This window comes from Spermophilus citellus (assembly GCF_964194105.1).
Source record: "Spermophilus citellus genome assembly, chromosome: 17".
Taxonomy (NCBI): Eukaryota; Metazoa; Chordata; class Mammalia; order Rodentia; family Sciuridae; genus Spermophilus; species Spermophilus citellus.
In genome coordinates, this window is record NC_138199.1 from 41,534,225 (window position 1) to 41,556,037 (window position 21,813).

The 21,813-nt window shown below is 35.0% G+C and overlaps 1 protein-coding gene and 1 long non-coding RNA gene across 2 annotated transcripts in view; one reads left to right on the forward strand and one right to left on the reverse strand.

The window, feature by feature from the left end:
- LOC308635743 overlaps positions 1 to 21,813 on the forward strand; it is a 573,614-nt gene that overhangs the window by 455,548 nt on the left and 96,253 nt on the right. The window lies entirely within an intron of this gene.
- Positions 1 to 21,813, reverse strand: part of GDPD1 (glycerophosphodiester phosphodiesterase domain containing 1) — a 45,714-nt gene that overhangs the window by 9,273 nt on the left and 14,628 nt on the right. Inside the window, exons 2-7 of the mRNA XM_081270290.1 lie at positions 21,554 to 21,596; positions 15,282 to 15,417; positions 12,005 to 12,050; positions 5,867 to 5,985; positions 5,297 to 5,386; positions 1,099 to 1,232 (exon numbers count right to left, since the gene is read on the reverse strand). Of these exons, the coding sequence (XP_081126416.1) occupies positions 1,099 to 1,232; positions 5,297 to 5,386; positions 5,867 to 5,985; positions 12,005 to 12,050; positions 15,282 to 15,417; positions 21,554 to 21,596 (568 nt within the window). The remainder of the gene's footprint in view (positions 1 to 1,098; positions 1,233 to 5,296; positions 5,387 to 5,866; positions 5,986 to 12,004; positions 12,051 to 15,281; positions 15,418 to 21,553; positions 21,597 to 21,813) is intronic.

The window sequence follows — 21,813 nt, forward strand, 5'->3', positions numbered from 1 at the left end:
CTCTCTCTCTCTCCCCCTCCTCTCTCACTCACTCTCTTTTAAAAAAAAAAATATGTCAGGGAGGGCTGGGGATGTGGCTCAAGCGGTAGCGCGCTCGCCTGGCATGCGTGCGGCCCGGGTTCGATCCTCAGCACCACATACAAACAAAGATGTTGTGTCCGCTGAGAACTAAAAAATAAATATTAAAAAAAATTCTCTCTCTCTGACAGGGAACAGAACATGGAAATAACTACAGAAATCTGGTGTGTGTGTGTGTGTGTGTGTGTGTGTGTGTGTGTGATGACGGGGATCAAAAATCCAGGGCCTCATGCATGTTATCAAGTACTCTACCATAGAAATACTCCCCAACTCCAGCAAAACCTATTATTTAACAATGATAATTTATCCTAGACTGTTTTCTGTTGCTATAACAAAATACCCAAGGTTGGAAAATTTATAAAGAAAAGAGATTATTAGGCTCACAGTTTTAGAATTCCAAGAGCATGACAATGGTAACTGGTTGGCTTCTTGTGAGGGCCTCATAGTAGCAGAAAAGCAGTAAAGAATATGCAGAAGAAAGGCAAGTATGCAAAAGAAGCAGGAAAAAGCCAAGGGCAAGAACTCATTGCCATAAGAAAGGCTTTAATCCTCTTAGTGACTTAGTGACCTAATCACATTCTTACCATCACTCAGTACAGTTACTTTGGGAACCAAGCCCCAAAATGAATTTACTGGGGACACATCACAACAAAGAGTGGGTGTAACCCAGTGGTGGAGTGTATGCTTGGCGTGTGCAAGGCCCTGAATTCAATTCCTAGCACCAAACAAACAAAAGCAATACTGACATTAAGCCTTTATTTTTTTTGGCGGGGGACGGTTAACAGGAATTGAACTCAGGGGCACTCGACCACTGACTTCCCCAACCCTGTTTTGTATTTTATTTAGGGTCTCACTGAGTTGCTTAGTGCCTCGTTTTGCTGAGGCTGTCTTTGAACTCGAAATCCTCCTGCCTTAACCTCCCAAGCCCTTGGGATTACAGGCTTGCACCACTGCACCCAGCAAGACTTTATCTTAATCCTTCTAGAATTGATAATTCATGAAAAAAGGATAAGCACTTACTTCAGTATGATAGAAGGCATTGGGATTTCAAAAAATTGTTCTCGAATGGGCACAAAAGGTAAGAGGCCAGTGAAGAAAAGGCCAAGAATAAGCAGAACACGTTGTAGACTGAAGAGTATAGGAATATCTGAATTCTAAAAGACAAACAATATTATATATTACTTTACAGTAATTGCTCAAATAAAGAGGATTATTTCATAAGTCTCAAAATTTACCAAGACTATATCTTGACATCTATTGCAAGCAGTCACTAAATTGTAAATATCCATTTACAGATACACCAAATGGCTAGTCTGAAACAAAAGAGTATAAATTTCAATGTGCAAATTTTTGCATTTGCCTTTAAATATCTACTGGTTTATTTTTATAATTTTTGTACCTGTATGTGTCAGTTGACTATGACGAATAAAAACCCATTTTTTAAACCTTTATTTTGTTTATTTTTATGTGATGCTGAGATTGAACCCAGTGCCTCACGCACGCTTGGCAAGCACTCTACCACCTAGTCACAGCCCCAGCCTAAAAACCCAATTTGGATAGGAAAAAAAAATAGTAAAGATCTACCTTGGAGTCCTATTGTATAATTAATGTTAGTAAAGTTTCTCTACTCCCTATATTTTTCTTTGTTTTTACAACACCACTCTCTCTGTTGGCCACAGTATTCACAACTAGAAACTAAACATGCCAAAATCTAATAGAACAAAATAAAAAGATGTATGAAATAGTAATCTAACTCCCATTTAATATACCTGTTGAGACAGGAGAAAGTATACAGCGATTATATCAATTTGTATATGTCATATTTTAGCTGTGTTATGGATCAAACCTAAAAGTATAAATAGGATTTTGTAAGTTAGGCCAAGAATCTAACCATTATTTTAAGTTTCAATTGAAAAATGTGTTCAGCATTCCAAAACTTTTTGAAACTGCAGAATATGTGTATGTGTGCCTGTATATTTCACTTTGGTAAAATATGCACAACATAAAATTTAGCATCTTTACCATTTGTAGCTCTACCACTGAGCTACAACTCCAGCCCTATAATATTTTTAAATCATGCAAAAAGAATTGATTTTAAATAATTAAAGTAAATGACCTATTTCTTTATTTAACAAAAATAAGGAAGTTTGAGGATTTATTTTGCCTGTGTTCATATGATACTTTGTAACATTTTTTACTTATTTATATACACGTGTTTCAGCTGTAACACAGTATACAAGACCCTGAAAAACCTAGAGTTCTGCAAATTCATACATTAAGGATTAGTGAGGTTAGGGGAAAAATAGGGTTGGGGCTGGCACTCAAAACTTATGCAACTTTGGAACCAGAGCACTAAAAGAAGTACTGGGTACTTCTAGAGAGCTATGCAAGGCTGCTTGTGGGGGTGGGAGAAGAGTGGTAGGCTGGCAAATGTTTAACAACAATCATATCCTATATCTTTTTTTTTTTTTTTTTGGATACTGGGGGATTAAGCCCAAATACTTAACCACTGAGCAACATCCTCGGCCCTTTTTATTTTTATTTATTTTTTTGGTGGGGTGCTGGGGATTGAACTCAGGGACACTCAATCACTGAGCCACATGCCCAGCCCTATTTTTTTTTTGTATTTTATTAGAGACAGGGTCTCATTGAGTTGCTTAGCACCTTGCTGTTGCTGAGGCTGGCCTTGAACCTTCAATCCTCCTGTATTGCTGGGATTACAGGCATGTGCCACCATGCCCAGCTTGTAAAATTCTTATAAATCATACTTTACAAACTGTAAAAGACATATCACTTATTATACAGAATGTTGTTAACATGAATGACAAATATTATTGAAACATTTTTATTGTGATGTTTGAATATTATGCTGCAAGAGTTTGGGAGTTTTCAATATAATAGAAAGCCAGAGGCTTGGGGTCGGTGGGGGACGTGAATCAAGGGCAAAATTCTGTGATTATGGACCAACAGATCTTTTTATTGTGAACTATTTACAGACTTACAGGAAGTTGCAAAAAATAGTACATTTCTGTTAATTAGACTACAGACTTTATTCAGTTTTCAACATTTTTTCTTTTCTTCTCTATTTTTAAAATGTATTCATGTGTGTGTGTGTGTGTGTGTGTGTGTGTGTGTGTGAGAGAGAGAGAGAGAGAGAGAGAGAGAGAGAGAGAGAGGGAGGGAGGGGGGGATAGTAATTTCTATGCAGTTTTAACCCATATATAGATTTTTGTAAGCACCATCACAGGCAAGATACAGAACTGTTTCATGACCACACAAGAAGCCCCTTGTGCCATCTCTGTACTGGTACCCACTCTCTACCCCATCCCCTGATTTTTTCTCTATATCTACAATTTTGAGAATGTTATATAAATAAAATCATATAGCATTTTGAGATTTTTTAAACTAAGCATAATGTCCTTGAGGACCATCCAAGTTGTTGCATGTATCAATAGTTCATTCAGCAACTTTCATTGCTGAATAGTACCCTACTATATGGATGTCCCAGAATTTGTTCAGCTATTTATATACTGAAGGGCATTTGAGGTTTTCCCAGGATTTTGCTTAAATGAATAAGGTTATTGTAAACATTCGTGTACAGGTTTTTGTGTGCATAAGTTTACATTTTTCTAGGATAAATGCCTAACATGAAATTACTGGTTCATATGGTAATGGATGTTTAGTTATTAAAAAAAATACTACTCAAGTACTGAAGAGAGTGACTATACTATTTTACAGGCCCCACTAGAACCTATGAGAAGTCCAGTTTCTCTTCATCTTTTTTAGCATTAATATCATCATTATTTTTAATACCTTGATTTTATTTATTTATTTTTATGTGGTGCTGAGGATCAAACCCAGGGCCTCACATGCACTAGGTGAGTGTTCTACCTCTGAGCCACAACTCCCAGCCCCTTATCATTGTTTTTTATTTGAAAAGTTTTATGATGGTGTAAAAAGGTTGGCAGGCAGAGTAATATACGAAAATACCATTAGATAATAATTAGTTATGGAAAAGTCTTACTTCTAACTTCTTAGGCATTTGAAATCACTCAGCCAAGTAAGTGCTCTCCTTTGTACACAAGCTACCTCAGGATCTCAAAGAACCTACTGTCCATAAACAGAAATTATTTGCTTCAATGAGAGTCTCAGCTGTATTTTGAATTGTAATGGTGGTGACTGTAGTTATTTTGCCTTTTTTTTTTTTAAGGAATGACCATCCCAAAAGTTCTTTGTATTTGAGAATTGCTACTTGTCTCATAAGAGTCCTCCTCCTCTTCCCCTGCCACCCCCTTCTTCTTCTTCTCCTCCTCTCTGTCCCTTCCTCCTCTTGTAGTGGTAGGGATCGAACCCAGGGCAAAGTGCATGCTAGGCAAGTGCTCTATCACTGAGCTACACCCCCAGTCCTTTCTATTTTTATTTATATTTTTATTTGTTTATTTATTTAAATTTTGAGACAGGGTCTCTTGAAGTTGCCCAGGTTGGCCTTGAACTTACCATCCTCCTCCCTCAGCCTTTCAAGTTGCTGGGATTATGCAACCACCATGCCCAGGTCAAATTAGTTTTTATAGACATATTTCCTTCAACCAGAAAATTTTCAATAAGTGGATATCCTTGATTTTTATACTACCTAATAATCATGACCTTGGCTTAATTTAACTAAGTCTATTTGAAGGGTAAGGCAAAAAGAAGTTGGAGGATTAAACACTTTAATTCAAAATTACACAAAACAATTACTAAAAAAATTACAAGATGGGAGTCATATTTTGTCTTATAATGCACATAATAAAATGTGATCAACAATTACTATCAGTATGTGAGAATAATTCTATGAACCAGTCTAATTAATTACATTGAACTTAAATTGCAAGGTCCAAATCTATTATCTCTGTTAGTAAACTTCTGGCTAGTTGCCTCCATTCAGTACCATCTGTCTTTCTCTGCAGGCTATGAAAAAAGATAGTTTTTAAAAATTATTAATGTAGGGCTGGGGATTTAACTCAGTGGTAGAGTGCTTGCCTAGCATGAGAAAGGCACTGGGTTCGATCCTCAGCATAGCATAAAAAAATAAAGAAATAAAATAGAGGCATTCTTGTCCATCTACAACATATATATATATATATATATATATATATATATATATATATATATATAATGAATATTTATAGACATATAACAACATCAAAGATAGATCATTTTGTACCATTTTGAAACTTACCTCTTTGTAGCACTTTTCTACAATTTCATAACTGGCATTACCCCATACTGTTAAGTGTTCTCGCTTATACTGCTTCACCAATTCTGAAACCTATATGTGAAAATTCAAAATTTTATGCATGTGCCTATTTGTAAATTCACTTGTATAATTTTTACTTTAAAAATGGATTGCAAATAATGGATGTACAAAATTTTGAAAAAACTAAATTTCAGATTATTTAAAAAAACACAAAATTGTTTACATTTTACCATTATATAATTTACTTAACAGAATACAACTATTTATTAGTATTACATTAAACATGTTAAGCCAGAAGGTAATTGTATAAATACCAGAATAATTGGCTCATAGGAGTTTACTTTTATTCATGACTGAAATGTTCCAGCTCACTCTGAAAATAGACTCCCCTGCAGTAAAATGACCTCTATCAAGATGTTATTTAAAACAATGCTGATCCATGGAGTATCACGTTTCCTTGAACACTACCAATCTAAGCAGTCAGCTATTCTGACCTTATTTAGTTTGTGAAATTGGATGCAACACACCAAGAGGAGGCAATGAATCCAGTACCTTCTTAATCAGCACATTGTTGTTGACTTTGATATCGATGTTAATGGGGGTATTAGGAAAGGCATCAAAAACTTCCTTCAGTAATGGAATTCGGTTATCTTTTCCTTCACACTGGCACGCTGGGAAAACAAGATTTGTAAATGTATTTTTAAAAGGTAATTTACTTTTTTAAAAACAGTTATAGTATGTGTTCATATGAGGACATTTACAAATTGAGGCAAAGCATTAAGAAAAAAAGAATATCATTTAAAACCTAATACCTTAGATATAACCATGATGACCACTTGTTATACTTTCTTTCTCTACTTTTTTCCTATGCAAAATTTAATATGATTATAATATAGTGTGCCTACAAGAATTTAACCTGATTCTTTATGCAAAAATATTTTCATGTCAATACCTTATGCTTATAATTATGATTTATTTTTCTTAAACTTTACATTTTAAGAATTCTGTAGGTTCACATGCAGTTTTAAGATTGATCTACTTTCATCCAGATTTATTTGTGATAACTTCTTGCAAAACCATAGTACCATATCAAACCAGGATACTGACAATGATATAATCCATTGATCTGATTTTATTGTGATTTTATATGGTTTCAAAATACTTCACTGAAGAACTATACAAAAATTTGATTATTTTAATTTAACCATTCCCCTATTAATTGAGACTGAGATTGTTTTGCTAAGAAATCATCATTGAATTTTTCAGAGATTAAGAATAATGTTTGGTCAGGCACAGGGCACACGCCTGTAATTCCAGCGGCATGGAAGGTTGAGGCAGGAGGAGTGCAAGTTCAAAGCCAGTCTCAGCAACTTAGTAAGGCCCTAAGTTACTTTTTTTTTTTTTTGTACCAAGGATTGAACTCAGGGGCACTCGACCACTGAGCCACATCCCCAGCCCTGTTTATTTTTTGTATTTTATTTAGAGACAGGGTCTCACTGAGTTGCTTAGCACCTTGCTTTCACTGAGGCTGCCTTTGAACTTGCAGTCCTCCTGCCTCAGCCTCCCGAGCTGCTGGGATTACAGGTGTATGCCACCATACCTGGATCCTAAGTAAATTTTGAGACACTGTCTTAAAATAAAAAATAAAAATAAAATGGACTTAGGATATGGCTCAGTGGTTAAGTGCCCTTGGATTCGATCCCTGCTCAAAGAAAGAAAATTCAAAGAAAATTTGAAAAAAAATTCACAGAAAGAAAGAAAAAATAATGTTCAAGCAAGGTAAATACATAGTAATTCAGGACTGTGCTAAAGAATTCTTATCAGTACAATTATTCAAAGAGAATTAAAAGTAAATAGGGGCTATAGTTGTGGCTCAGTGGTAGTTTACTTGCCTAGCATGTGTGAGGCACTGGGTTCGATTCTCAGCACCATATATAAATAAATGAATAAAATAAAGGTCTATCAATATCTAAAAAATTTTTTTAAAGTAATAAAAAATTAGAAGGGAATTTTTTTACTCTTTTCCTAGTCCTTTTGCTTCTAATTATTTATATAACACACTGTATATACCATAAAACCATTGTAAAAATTTTTCCTTTCTAGTTCCAATAATGTGAAGAACTAAATGGTAAAAAATCCTTAATCTCATCCTTATTATTATAAGTTAAGAGAAAGACACATATCAAAAAAGTAAATCTATGTCAAAAAAATAAATTATTTATAATAAGGGCTCATATTAAAAGCAGCATATAAATTAAAAAAGAGAAGAAATACTCAATTATTGCACTCCTTGTAATTCAGATGGAACTCAAGTGTCATTTTGATGGGACTGTTGATCATTTTGGTTCTGCCTACCTGGCCTGAGTGAATTTATGAACTGTCTGAGACCCTTCATGCACATAACAGTATGGACACTGGAAAAGGATTCCTGAAACTCTCAACTGAATGGATTATGTATGTGCTGCCAAGGGTCTACATCTATGTGAAAAAGGTGCGAGGCCTGCCTTGGCAAATTAGGAAGGCCCTAAGCAACTTAGGGAGACCCTGTCTCAAAATAAAAAAAAAAAAAGAAAGAAAAGAAAGGGCTGGGGATGTGGATCAGTGGTAGTGGCACCGAGTTCAATCCCCAATATCAATTAAAAACAAAAAAGTAGCATGCAATAGGTGTGTTGAATGACAATGAATGATGTGGGTCCTACAGCATGCTAGAACTTTTAAACTGTCTATAATCATAGTCAACTCTAGATTATCCAAATTATGAATTTTTTATGAAAACAACAACAAAAAAAGGGCCACTATAAAGTAAGTACGATGAGTTGGGTGAGGTGGTGGACACCTGCCCTCCCAGCAGCTTGGGAGGTCAAGGCAGGAGGATTGCCAGTTCAAACCTAGCCTCAGCAACTTAGCAAGGCCCTATTTCAAAATAAAATATAAAAAATGCTGGGCTGTGGCTTAGTGGTTAAGCACCTTGGATTCAATCTTGATAACAATAAAATAAAGTAGGATAGATGATAACACTTTGGTTAACACTTTTTTATGATCCTTTTTATATAGCCTGTGGCACATTGAAGAATCCCTTTAAAGAAAATAATTACTTGATGAGTCAGAATTTGGTAAGAGATTTAAGAGATGAATGAACACCAAGTGGCTCTGACACACTAAAAATCATCTGAATAGGTTTGGTAAGTGGGTAGGAACAGAAAGTGTGTATAAACATGGCGAACAGAAAGTTCTAGTAATAAATTCCTTTAATTGAAAAACAAAAACAAAAACAAGTACTCTCCAGTAAAGTTGTGAACCACAAAGAGAGCAAAAATTTTGAAATTTATATTCCTCAGGCAGTCTCTCCAATATCTAAAGACAACTAAATAAGAGTTCTGAGCAGAATATGATTAAAAAAAGGAACAACTTTCTGACTACTCTGAATCAAATATTTACAGTATTCTGTTTCAAATGCAGTGAACTTCACATTTGAGTCATTGTCCAAAGTCAATTATGATAAGAGTTGAATGGAATATGAATGAAAGTTTATTATTCTTTACAGTTGTCTGAAACCTGAGAGTACCTGGCATGTTAATATAGCATTTGAGGAAACATCTGATGGAGAGGCAATATGGTATACCTGAACACTGGCTAGTAAAGAGGAAATTTATTTCAAATTCTAGCTCTATCATTTACTTGTTGTATGAACTTGATCAAGTTAATTCACATCTTTAGACTTTAGTTTTTAATCTCTAATGGAAAGCAGCATTAGATGGTCTCAAAGTTCTCTTCACATTCAAAAGTTTTATTACTTTATGAAGGAGATATGAAAATCAGAAAAAAGGGACTGAGGATGTAGCTCAGTTGAAGAGCAATGGTCTAGTATATGAAAGGCCCTGGGTTTGATCCCCACTACCAAGAAAAAAAAAAAAAAAGACTCTTTTGCTGCTTAATAATCTTCAGTGACTTTCTAAGCCTAAACAAAAGAAAGCCCAGACTTCAGATTGTCATTCAGGTACCTAATCTCTCTGCCCCAATCTGCTTTGTTTAGCTCACTAGTGCATGCCTGTAATCCTAGCCACTTATCATGGGAAATATAATCCTATATATTAGGATTATAAACTACGAGAATGAAAATGTGTTTCTTCAAACAAACATAATTTAATGTTACTTACCTAGAAGACAAAATTAAATAAACATCTCAGATTTAAACATTCCTTAAAAATAGATAACTTTAGCTGGGTGCAGTGGTGCACGCCTGTAATCTCAGCAGTTTAGGAGGCTGAGACAGGAGAATCTTGAGTTCAAAGCCAGCCTCCGAAAAAGCAAGGCACTAAGCAACTCAGTGAGACCCTGTCTCTAAATAAAATACAAAATAGGACTGGGGATGTGGCTCAGTGGTCAAGTACCCCTGAGTTCAATCCTCAGTAACAAAAAAATAAAAAATAAATAAACCTCTCTCTCTCTCTCTCTCTCTCTCTCTCTCTCTCTCTCTCTCTCTCTCTCTCAAAACAGGGACCTTGAGCATTCTAGGCAAGCACTCAATCACTAAGCCATAAGCATAGTCCTATACTAGCCAATTTTAAATTTAGGAAGTAGTTACTGTTCTTTTAAAAAAATTAATATCAATAGATCCAATCACAACAAAAGAAACAACAGAGGGAAGATACAACCTATAGAATGGAAAAAAATACTTGCAGATATACATTTGCCAAGAGATATTTTGTGTTTATATTGTTATATTTTATATCCAGAATAGTAAAGCAAAACAAACCAAAACTCAAAAACAAATAATCTGATTTTAAAATGGGCAAAAAACTTAATAGGCATTTTCCAAAAGAAGATATACAAATAACCAACAGGTATGAAAAAATAATCACTAATCATCAGGGCAGTGCAAGTCTAAGCCACAATGAGATACTGCCTCACTCCATATAAGATAGCTAGTATCAAAAGGACAAAAGAAAACAAGTACTGGCAAGAATGTGGAGAAAAAGGAATCTTGCACACTGTTGGTGAGAATGAAGTATAGCCATTATGGAAAACAGTATGGAGGTTCCTAAAAATTTTAAAATTTTCCTATTAAATGATGCAGCAATCCCATCACTTAGTATATATTCAAAGGAAACAACATCAGTATGTGAAAGAGATATCTGGATTCCCAAGTTTACTGATACTATTCATAGTAACCAAGATATAGAATCAACCTAATTGTCCAATAATGGATGAATAGATAAAGAAAACATCGTGTATATGTACATATATACAACATAATAATACTGTTCTGTCATTTACAACAAGATGGACGAACCTGGAAGACATTATGCTAAATAAAATAAGCCAGACACAGAAAGACAAACATTATACAATTTCCCTCATATGTAATGAGTCTAAAAATGTTGATTTAGTACAAGTAGCCAACAAAATAATGGTTACCAGAGGCTGGGGAAAGGAGAAGAAAGGCTAGCCAATTGATTCAAAGTTACAGTTAGAAGAGAACAAGTTCTAGTGTCCTATTACTCAGTAGGGTAACTATAGTTAACAATGGGGTATTGTCTATTTCAAAAATAGCCAGAAGAGAGGATATTAAATGTTTCCACCACATAAAAAAAGATAAATGTCTGAGATGACAAATATGCTAATTACCCTGATTGATCATTACATAATACACATAATGTATTGAAACATAACACTGTATCCCACAAATATGTACAATTGTTATGTATCAATGAAAAATTAAAATTAAAAATTGCAAAAGTTATAAAAATAGATTCTTGATATTTTCACAAGGATTCAACAATATGCAAACCATACCAAGGTATATAACATGCAGCCTCTTGTAGTTTTATTGACTTATATATTTGAATCACTCAAAATGGGAAGCCAACTTGTGATATTGGTAGGCTACACCTGCTTAGCGCTTATATCTCTAAGTGGTGTATTTTCCACTCTAACGTGCAATAACTAATAAATTTAGGCAAGGAGACACTTTTCTTTGGGAGAAATACTCCCTCCAATGAAAGAAAACCATTAAATTGCTAGGAAATAGTTTGAGTAATAAAAGTCTTTTCAATCATTTAAAATATGGCACAGCTGAATGACAGAATCAACAGTTAAAGAACCAGAAAGATCTGCAAGAGAGGTCCTTTCTACTTCTTTTTACTTATTCTTTATTCTATTCATGATGGATGACTACTATAAGTTATGGCAATATTCTAGAATTGAAGCTTTAGAAGTGCAAAATATTCCCAATAATATTCAAGTTTCCTACAATTAGTATTCCAGCTTGAATTAATGTTTTTTTTTTTTTTTAAAGAGAGGGAGAGAGAGAGTGTGTGAGAGAGAGAATTTTTTTAATATTTATTTTTTAGTTTTCGGCGGACACAACATCTTTGTATGTGGTGCTGAGGATCGAACCCGGGCCCCACGCATGCCAGGTGAGCGCGCTACCACTTGAGCCACATCCCCAGCCCAGCTTGAATTAATTTTATGTGAATTTAAATAAAGAGACCTAGTTAAATGGTTGGGCCTAATCATCTTTGGATCAGATGACCTATCAAGGTCGCATATTGTAGTTCTGAGAGAATAAGCTTACAGGACAGTACTTTTAACAAGAAGATAACTATGATAAAAGGACACAGATGGGCTTCTCAGCATAAATGAATATACTTTAATGTCAATGTTTAAGTGATAAATGAGAAATATTACCTCTTTGAAATGGGACGTCCAGTTTACCAAGGTAAGACGGGAGCTCCTTAAAAAGATATGATTGAAAAAAGTTATCTCAAAAGTAAAATGTATTTTGTCTTATGTTAAGACATGAAATAAAAGTTTGCTTCTTTAAAAAATGAGTGAACAAAACCTATATTTACATAGCCAAATTAATAATTTAATTACTTCTATCACCTATAAGAAGTTTATAGTATTTATATTTAATATAGACCTTTTCTCAACATTTCAGTAGAAAAATATCCATTACAGATAATTCAAGGAAAAAGAAAAATACCTAACAATCATACATAAAAATATTTAAGCTCATTAATAATCAAATAAATTCTAATTACAATTTAATCCAGCAAACCAGAAAATTTATTGTATAAATATAATTTTATATAAATATAACTAATTAATGATAATTACAATGACTAATAATGGTAAGGGTACAGCAAAATGGGAACTTTTTACTCTTAAAATAAATCTTATAATATGCAAGCAGGAGTGGCTGAGGGTGTAGCTCAGTGTAGAGTTCATGTTTAGCATGTGCAAGGCCCTGGTTTTATTTTTTTGTTATTGTTTATTTGTTTGTTTGTTTGTTTGTTTGTTTTGGGCACTGAGGACTGAACCCAGGGGCATTCAACCACTGAGCCACATCCCCAGCCCTATTTTGTATTTGATTTAGAGACAGGGTCTCACTGAGTTGCTTGGCAACTAGCTTTTTTTTTTCTTTGATATATAATTTAATGAATCTTCAGACATGAATACAATCATGTAGCTTCCACTACAATCAAAATAGAAGCAATTCTATAATTTCCCCTCCCCAAGTTTCCTTGCTGCCCACTGCAGTCATACCCTCCTCCTTCTCCCAACCACTGACAATGACTGATCTCCATATTTATAGTTTTGCATTTTCTAAAATATCCATTAAAATGGAATCATTCAGGATTACCTTTTCGGATCTGGCATCTTCCACATTAGAAAAATGTATTTGAGGTTTTCTCATGTTGTGTGCATCAGTGATTCATTCCTTTTTGTTGTTGAATAGGTATTCCATTGTATGAATGTACTTGTTTATCTATTCACCATTGAAGGATACTAGGGTTGTTTCTAGTTTCTGTTTATGAATAAAGCCGTTACAAATATTCTCCCTGAATAGGTTTTTGTATGAACAAAAGTTTTTGTTTCTCTTGAGTAAATATGTTGGAGTGAGATTGCTGGGTCCTATGCTCAGGACATACACAACTTGATAAAAAAAAAAAAAACTGCCTATTTTCCAAAGTGACAGTATCACTTTGTACTTGCACCAGTAATGTATAGAAATTCTAATTCTGAATCTTCACCAACATTTGATATCACCTTTTTCTTATTTTAGCTATATTACACATGTAATAGAATCTATTTCAATTATAATTTGCAGTTCCCTGATGACTAGTGATTTGGGGGATATTTTCCTGTACTTATTTACCATCTGTATATCTTCTTTAGCAAAGTGTCTGTTCAGATTTTTGCCTATTTAAAAATAGATTCATTTCCTTATTGTTGAATTTTAAGAGTTTTTTATTCTTTTTGGGATGGGGCAGGTAACTGGGGATTGCATCCAGAGGTGCTTCACCACTGAGCTACATCCCCAGCCCTTTTTAAATTTTTTTTGAAACAGGGTCCCACTAATTTGCTTATGGCCTTGCTAAGTTGATGAGGCTGGCTTGGCAACTAGCTTTTGCTGAGGCTGGCTTTGATCTCAAAATCCTCCTGTCTCAGCCTCCTGAGGTGCTGAGAATACAGGTGTGAGCCACCGTACCTGGCTGCTCGCTAATTTTTTGGTGCTAGGGATTAAAACCAAGGCTTTGCCCAGAGCCATGGTGCATGACTGTAATCCCAGCGCTCAGGAGGCTGAGACAAGAGGATTTCCAGTTCAAAGCTAGCCTCAGCAAAAACTAGTTGCTAAGCAACTCCTTGAGACTCTATCTCTAAATATAATACAAAACAGGGCTGGGGATGTGGCTCAGTGGTTGAGTGCCCACCCACCAAAAAAAAAAAAAAAAAAAGTAAGCAGGCAATAGGAAACTGTAATATATATTATTAAAGACAACAATGAAAAAATAACAAGGTATACATATAGTGTTCCCTTAACAGGAGTTTGCTACAGGTGGTAAAAGAAAGCATTGTTTCCCTTCATTTATCAGTATTTACTAAAGTGAGCATATAAACCATTATGATCAAATTTTAAAATGGTGCTTTTTAAAAAATGTTTAGTTATAGATGGACACAATACCTTTGTTTATTTTTACGTGGTGCTAAGGATCGAACCTAGTGCCTCACACATGCTAGAAAAGCACTCTACCACTGAGCCACAACCTCACCCCTACATGGTGCTTTCTTATACTTGAAGACCAAAAATAATTCATTTCCTTAATATGAATTTATTTATTTATTTTTTTAAGAGAGAGTGAGAGAGGAGAGAGAGAGAGAGAGAATTTTTAATATTTATTTTTTAGTTCTTGGTGGACACAACATCTTTGTTGGTATGTGGTGCTGAGGATCGAACCCGGGCTGCACGCATGCCAGGCGAGCGTGCTACCGCTTGAGCCACATCCCCAGCCCTCCTTAATATGAATTTAACAAGTTGAATTCCAGTAGCTTTACATTTGAGGACTTGTAATTTTATTAAAATATTTATAAAGGGGCTGGGGATGTGGCTCAATCGGTAGCGTGCATGCCTAGCATGCGTGCATGCCTAGCATGCGTGCGGCCCTGGTTCGAACCTCAGCACCACATACAAAAAACAAAGATGTTGTGTCCGCTGAGAACTGAAAAATAAATATTAAAATTCTCTCTCTCTCTCTCTCTCTCTCTCTCTCTCTCCCCCCCCCTCTCCCCCTTCTCTTTAAAAATAAATAAAATAAAATATTTATAAAAACAAGTCTTCGTGGATGTATTTATAAAGTATAAAATCCTCAATGGGAGTTAGGGTAATTTTTAAAAATTCTTTTGACATTTATTATTTAAATATAAAAATATTATTTTTTAAAGTTACTGACTGAAGCAATGTCTGGCATTCACTGCCTTAAAAAATCTTACCCAGGTGGGAGTTGTGGCTCAGTGGTAGAGCACTTGCCTAGCATGTGTGAGGCACTGAGTTCGATTCTCAGAACCACATAAAAATAAATTAATAAATGAAGTAAAGGTCCATCCACAATTTTTAAAACACTAAAAAAACACTTTACCCTAATATATACTAGACATTAGTTTATCATTCATTTTTACTTACACAATATTTGAGATCAGAGATGTTTACATTGACCCCAGTTGATCTCTTCAGGTTCTCATCATGTGATACTACAACTTGTTCATCTTTTGTGATATGGCAGTCCAATTCCAACATATCAGTTCCAATTGTGACTGCACTGAAGAAATAAAGAGAAAAATGACAACCTAAAACTTATGCAAACATTTAGGTTACATGCATTAGATATAATAATTCAGTTACAAACCCAAATATTCTGTAATATTGAACTATATCCTCAACAACATCATTTATCAACATTCATTGATGTGATCTTAATTAAAATAAGTGAATAATGTTGCCTCCTTTCCATAACCAGCTATCCTTAATCCTGGCAACTCTATATCATAGAAAGAATATGTGGCCAGAAGTTCAGAGACTTGAAAACCAATTCCTGATTTGTTATGAAGTTGTATAACTTTGGGCAAATAAATTTCCCTCTGAGAGCCACATCTAAAAAATGAGAGGATTACTGGGCGTGATGGCGAATGCCTGTAATCCCAGCCATTTGGGAGGCTAAGGCAGGAGGATTCCAAGTTTGAGACCAACCTCAGCAATTTAGCAAGGACCTAAGGACTTAGTGAGACTCTGTTTCAAAACAGAACAAAAGAAAAGGGCCAGGGATGCAGCTCAGTGGTTAAGCGACCCTGGGTTCAATCCCTGGGGCGGAAAAAAAGTGAAAGAGAGAGGATTAAGAAATAAGACAGGGCTGGGGATGTGGCTCAAGCGGTAGCGCACTCGCCTCGAATGCGTGTGGCCCGGGTTCGATCCTCAGCACCACATACCAACAAAGATGTTGTGTCTGCCGAGAACTAAAAAATAAATATTAAAAAAAATTCTAAAAAAAAAATAAGACAATGCTGGCTAGTTGCTTTTATCTTATTGGAAGTACTAATGGGCAAGAAAAAATTCAAATTGAAAGGAACAAGTAAAGTCATCTCTGATCACAGAAGACATGATCTTACATATAGAAAATCCTGGGTTAGAGGTATTGCTTAGTGGTAGAGCTCTTCCTTAGCATGTGCAAGGCCCTGGGTTCAATCCTCAGCCACAAGCCTCCTACTCCCCAAATCCCAAAGATCCTATAAAAATATTCTTAGAACTAACAGATGAATCTAAGAAAGTTGTTGGATTAACACACAAAAATTAATTGTGTTTCTATACATTAATAATGAATAGTCTGAAAAGGAAACTAACAAAACAATTTTATTTACAATAGCATCAAAAACATTAAAACACTCAGGAGTTAACCAAGGAGGCGAAAGACTTGTATAATGAAAACTATAAAACACTTCAAAAAGAAGTTAAAGATATGTAGATATGGATGTGCAACTATAATAAATGTACTTAAGATGTTAATACTACTCAAAGCAATCTGCAGATTTGTGGCAATTCCAGCAAAATCCCAATTATTATTTTTTTTCAGAAATAGAAAAATCCATCCTAAAATTCAAATGGAATTTCATAGGGTCCCAAACAGATAAAACAATCTTAAAAACTAAAAAGTTGAAGGACCAATACTTCTCTATTTCAAAATTTAATACTGTAATCAATAGAGTGTGGTAATGATATAAAGAAAAACATATATGGATATAACAAATGCACGTGGACCAGGACAGAGAGCTCAGAAATGAGCTCTCATAAAGATGCAGAGACCATTGAATAAAAAAATGAACCAGTTTTAACAAATGATGCTAGGGAACCTGATATTCACATTTAAAGAACAAAGTTGGGCAGGAGATGTGGCTCAGGATAGAGTGCTTGCCTAGCATGGTATTGGGTTCAATCCCTAGTACTGCAAAAAATAAAATAAAATCTTTTTTAAAAAGTTAAAATGATAGTGTTTGCTTGTTTGTTTTTGGTATGGGGGAATAAAACCTAGGGGTGCTTTACCACTGAATTACATCTCCAGCTCCTTTTATTTTTATTTTGAGACAGGCTCTCTCTAACTTGTCAAGCCTGTCCTTGAATTTGTGATCCTCCTGCCTCAGCCTCGTGAATTGCTGGAATTACAGGTGTGTGTCATGACACTAGGCCTGATTTAGGTTTTATACAAATTTCCAAGTCAGTTAACAAGCAACCTTATCAATAAATATACACTCCCATTGCAGAGATGAGATAATTAGTATTACAGTAACCAGATACTATAAAAATTTATCATGAGAATCAGGGCACTGATTAATTACTTTGACTGTCTGCCAATTTACATTTCCAAATATTGCTAATACAATTTGCTTCTTTCTCCTACCATTCATGTTGGTACCAGAGGGATCACATTGTCTTCTGGGTATTTACAAAGGCAGCCTAGATTAATAACCTACTTTTATTAGCTCTTAAGAACCAGATTTTACATTCCCAAGGGCTTAGTGACTGTGTGTGTGTGTGTGTGTGAGAGAGAGACAGAGAGAGAGAGAGAGAGAGAGAGAGAGAGAGAGAGAGAGAGAGAGAGAGAGATTGAGATGATTCCTTAGTTTTGGGTTCTATGTTTACTGTGAAGGGGGTTCTGTTTCCTTTATCTGTCTTTTGCTAAAATTCTGCTTTGTTTTTGGAATGCACTATTCTGTATCTGATTCAATGAGCAACTAGTAAGAGCCTATCAGTGTGAGAGCCTGAGCGAGATGTTAGGAAGTGAGGGATCAATAAAAAAGATTTTTGCTCCTAAGGAGAAGAGCCATATTTATACTACAAAGGAGATAGTGTTTGTGAAAGCATCTTATAAACCACATTAAAGGACTTTTTATAAATTGTGAGATGGAATTCTTGGTCAAAATTACTTCTCTAGTCACACTCTAACATAATGAATTAATTTTCAATATATCTCTAAAGTCCTTTCAATCTCCTAGATATATCTTGTCCACATTAATGTCACATCTTAATCTCAAACATTCCACATTTTTTTTTGGTAGTAGGGTGTGAACTCATTGGTTCTCAACCACTGAGCCATATTCCCAGTCCTATTTTGTATTTTATTTAGAGACAGGGTCTCACTGAGTTGCTTAGTGCTTCGCTTTTGCTGAGGCTGCCTTTGAACTCACGATTCTCCTGCCTCAGCCTCCCTACCCACTGGGTTTACAGGCTTCCACCACTGCACCCGTCCAACATTCCACATTTAAAAAAATAATTTTTCTTTCTTCAAATATAGCTCTTCCAGTCTTATTGTCGTTTCAATTTCCTGGTTAATCTAAACCATGCTTCCTCCCACCAACTACTTACACTTTCTCTAATATGTCATCATCTTAAACTCCATGTTATATGTGCTTTGTGAAATACATATCTAAATTAACACATAAATAAGATCTAAATTTTAGCCAGCCATCACTTTTCTATTATTTCTCCTCCAGATAATAAGGATTAGGGCCTGGTGCATTGGTGCATACCTGTAAACCCAGCAGCTCAGGAGGCTGAAGCAGGAGGATTACAAGTTCAAAGCCAGTCTCAGCAAAAGCAAGGCACTAAGCAACTCTGTGAGACCCTGTCTCTAAATAAAATACAAAATAGGGCTAGGGATGTGGCTCAAGCGGTAGCGCGCTCGCCTGGCATGCGTGCGACCCGGTTCGATCCTCAGCACCACATACCAACAAAGATGTTGTGTCCACCGAGAACTAAAAAATAAATATTAAAAATTCTCTCTCTCTCTCCTCTCTCACTCTCTCTTAAAAAAACAAACAAACAAATAAAATACAAAATAGGGCCAGGGATGTGGCTCAGTGGTCGAGTGCTCTGAGTTCAATCCCCAGTACCTCTCCTCCCCAAAAAATAATAATAAGGATTATCTTCCTCTCACTTAAGCACAGTTTCTGTCTTTTGCTGATCATGTATTATAATTCCTTCAGTTTTTTAAAAAAATATATCTTTATTTTTTATTTTAATGTGGTGCTGAGGATCAAACCCAGTGCCTCACGCATGCCAGGCAAGCTCTCTACCTCTGAGCCACAACCCCAGCCCCATCCTTTACTTTTTAATAAATTGTACCTTGAAAATATTATGTTTAAATAATTTTTCTTGTATTTTCTTTCTTTCTTCTTTTAAACTCTCCTCCTTCTTTTTGAGACAGGGTCTCACGATGTTGCCCAGGCTGGTCTGGAACTCTGCAACTCCTGAGCTAAAATAATCCTCTTGCCTCAACCTCCCAAGTAGCTGGCACTATAAGTATGTACCCACCATGCCCAACTTCTAGTAGTTCATGACGCAGATATGTTTGAGAGAGGAGGGAACCTTCTAAGTGTCCCAGCAGTTAAACAATAAAATATTTATAAATGAAACAAAAAAAAAAGTACAATCAAAAAGTATGTATTAGGCATTGTGGCACAACCCTGTCATCTCAGCAACTCCAGAGGCTGAGGCAAGAGGATCAGAAGTTTGAGGCCAGCCTTAGTAACTTAGAAAGACAATTTCTCAAAATAAAAAATAAAAAGGGATAGGGATGTGGCTCAGTGGTTAAGTGTCTCTGGGTTTAATCCTCAGTACAAAACAAAAAAAGATTTAAAAAATGTGATACTTTTGGGCTGGGGTTATGGTTCAGTGACAGAATGCTTGACTAGCACATGTGAGGCACTGGGTTCGGTCTTCAGCATCACATAAAAATAAATAAATAAAATAAAGGCATTGTGTCTATCTACAACTAAAAATTATTTTTAAAATGTGATATTTTCAAGTGTACATCTTTAGAAATAACTTATTATATAACCTAGTGTTTCAATTTCATTAAAAAAAAGAGTGATGGGTAAAAATTTAACGAAGAATATGGGGAAAAACTTTCAAAATAATGTGCTTCCAACATAAAGAATACTAAAATTATTTAAAGTTATGGGCAGTTTCTCCCAAATAAATCCCAGCCCACATATGATAAAGTGATAGTGTGTGCACATACACAGGCACCTATATAGAAAAATATACACATAAAATTATATACTCATATTTAGCTATAGATAACTTGCTAGATAAGCAATCTAAGTAGGGAAAATAATTTAAATTAAAATATTCACATTAATCTGTGACAGTAGAAAAGATTTTGCATTTTTGTAAAAGACTTTTGAGATCATAACCAACAGGAAAAGTAAGAAATGACAAGTAGAGGGATTCAGATGAAACTAGAAGCAGTACCTTCAAGTCTGATAACAGGAAAAATAATCTCTAAGCCTTTTTATAAGTCTTTGGTGAGAAGCAGAACAAAAACTTAGTTCAAATTCTCCTGGGCTGAGGTCGTAGTTCGGTAGTAGAATGAGTGGTTACAATGCACAAGTCCCTGGGTTCCATCCCAGCACCATCAAAAATAAGTAAATAAATAAAGAAACAAATAAAATTCAATTAAGAAGAAAAATTCTGATTTCTTAGTCCAAATTATACACATTAAAAATGCTCAAAATTGCTCAAGAGTTTGGGACCACGTAGCAAAATCCTATCAAAATTCTATAAGTCTCAGGCTGGGGTTGTGGCTCAGTGGTAGAGCACTCACCTAGCATGTTTGAAGCCCTGAGTTCGATCCTCAGCACCACATAAAAATAAATAAAATAATGGTATTGTGTCCAACTATAACTAAAAAAATAAAATATTTTAAAAATTCTATAAGTCTCAAAATTATATAAGAAATTCTTTTTCTCATTAAATATGAATAGGTAATGTCTTTCATTGGAGGTAGTTTTTCAGGGAAAGGAAAACAGTGTTCTCAGCATTATCACAGAGTGATAATAATAATTGACTTTAAGACAGAGAACAAGAGTAGCCATCAGTCTTCATTCCTGTCTCCTACAGCTTCTCTGTGAAGTGCTCTAAAAAACATCTATATGAAATGTGAATCAATTCTAAATAGAAAAATTTTAATTTATCTTATTTTAAAAAATAAGATCAACACTCATGAGGGTTCCAAGAAGAGTACCAGATTGCAGGTTCAGGTCTGTAACTAAAACTCGTGGGCACAAAGACACAATCCTTTTCATAAATAGCAGCCGATGTAACAGTTGTTTTGTTTTCTCTTTCTCTCCAAGACTAATTAGCATTATACATAGTATGTTCCTTGTCACAAATGTCTTCTTTCAGCTTTGGAACTATAGTATCTTTGATTACTCAAAACTCTTGATTTAGTTTTTCAGTTATACAGAAGCCAAACACTCTTTATAAAACACTTCAGACTAAATTAAAAAATGGGGTTTTATAGAAACAACTACTACAAATGGATACTACACATATACTATCTTTGCTCTGTTAATCACAACACTTTAATGATAAACTGTAAAAGAGTATTTTTTTAATATACTTACTGCTGAAAGGCTTCCATTGTATTCTCCAAATTTTCTCCAGCACCTGTGGAAAAAGAAAAGAAAAGAAAATCAAAATAGCCACAGAAATTCAGGAGGGCTAGAAGAACCTAAAGGTGATGTTTAAGCTCTTGTTGGTTAAGTTTTCTCTATATATCCTCATAATCTCTTATGAACATCTCTACCAAGGCATTTATCACAGTGTAGCAAAAATTGTTTGTCTCTCCCCTCCTTATCTCATGAATTACCAAAAAGAAGTGACT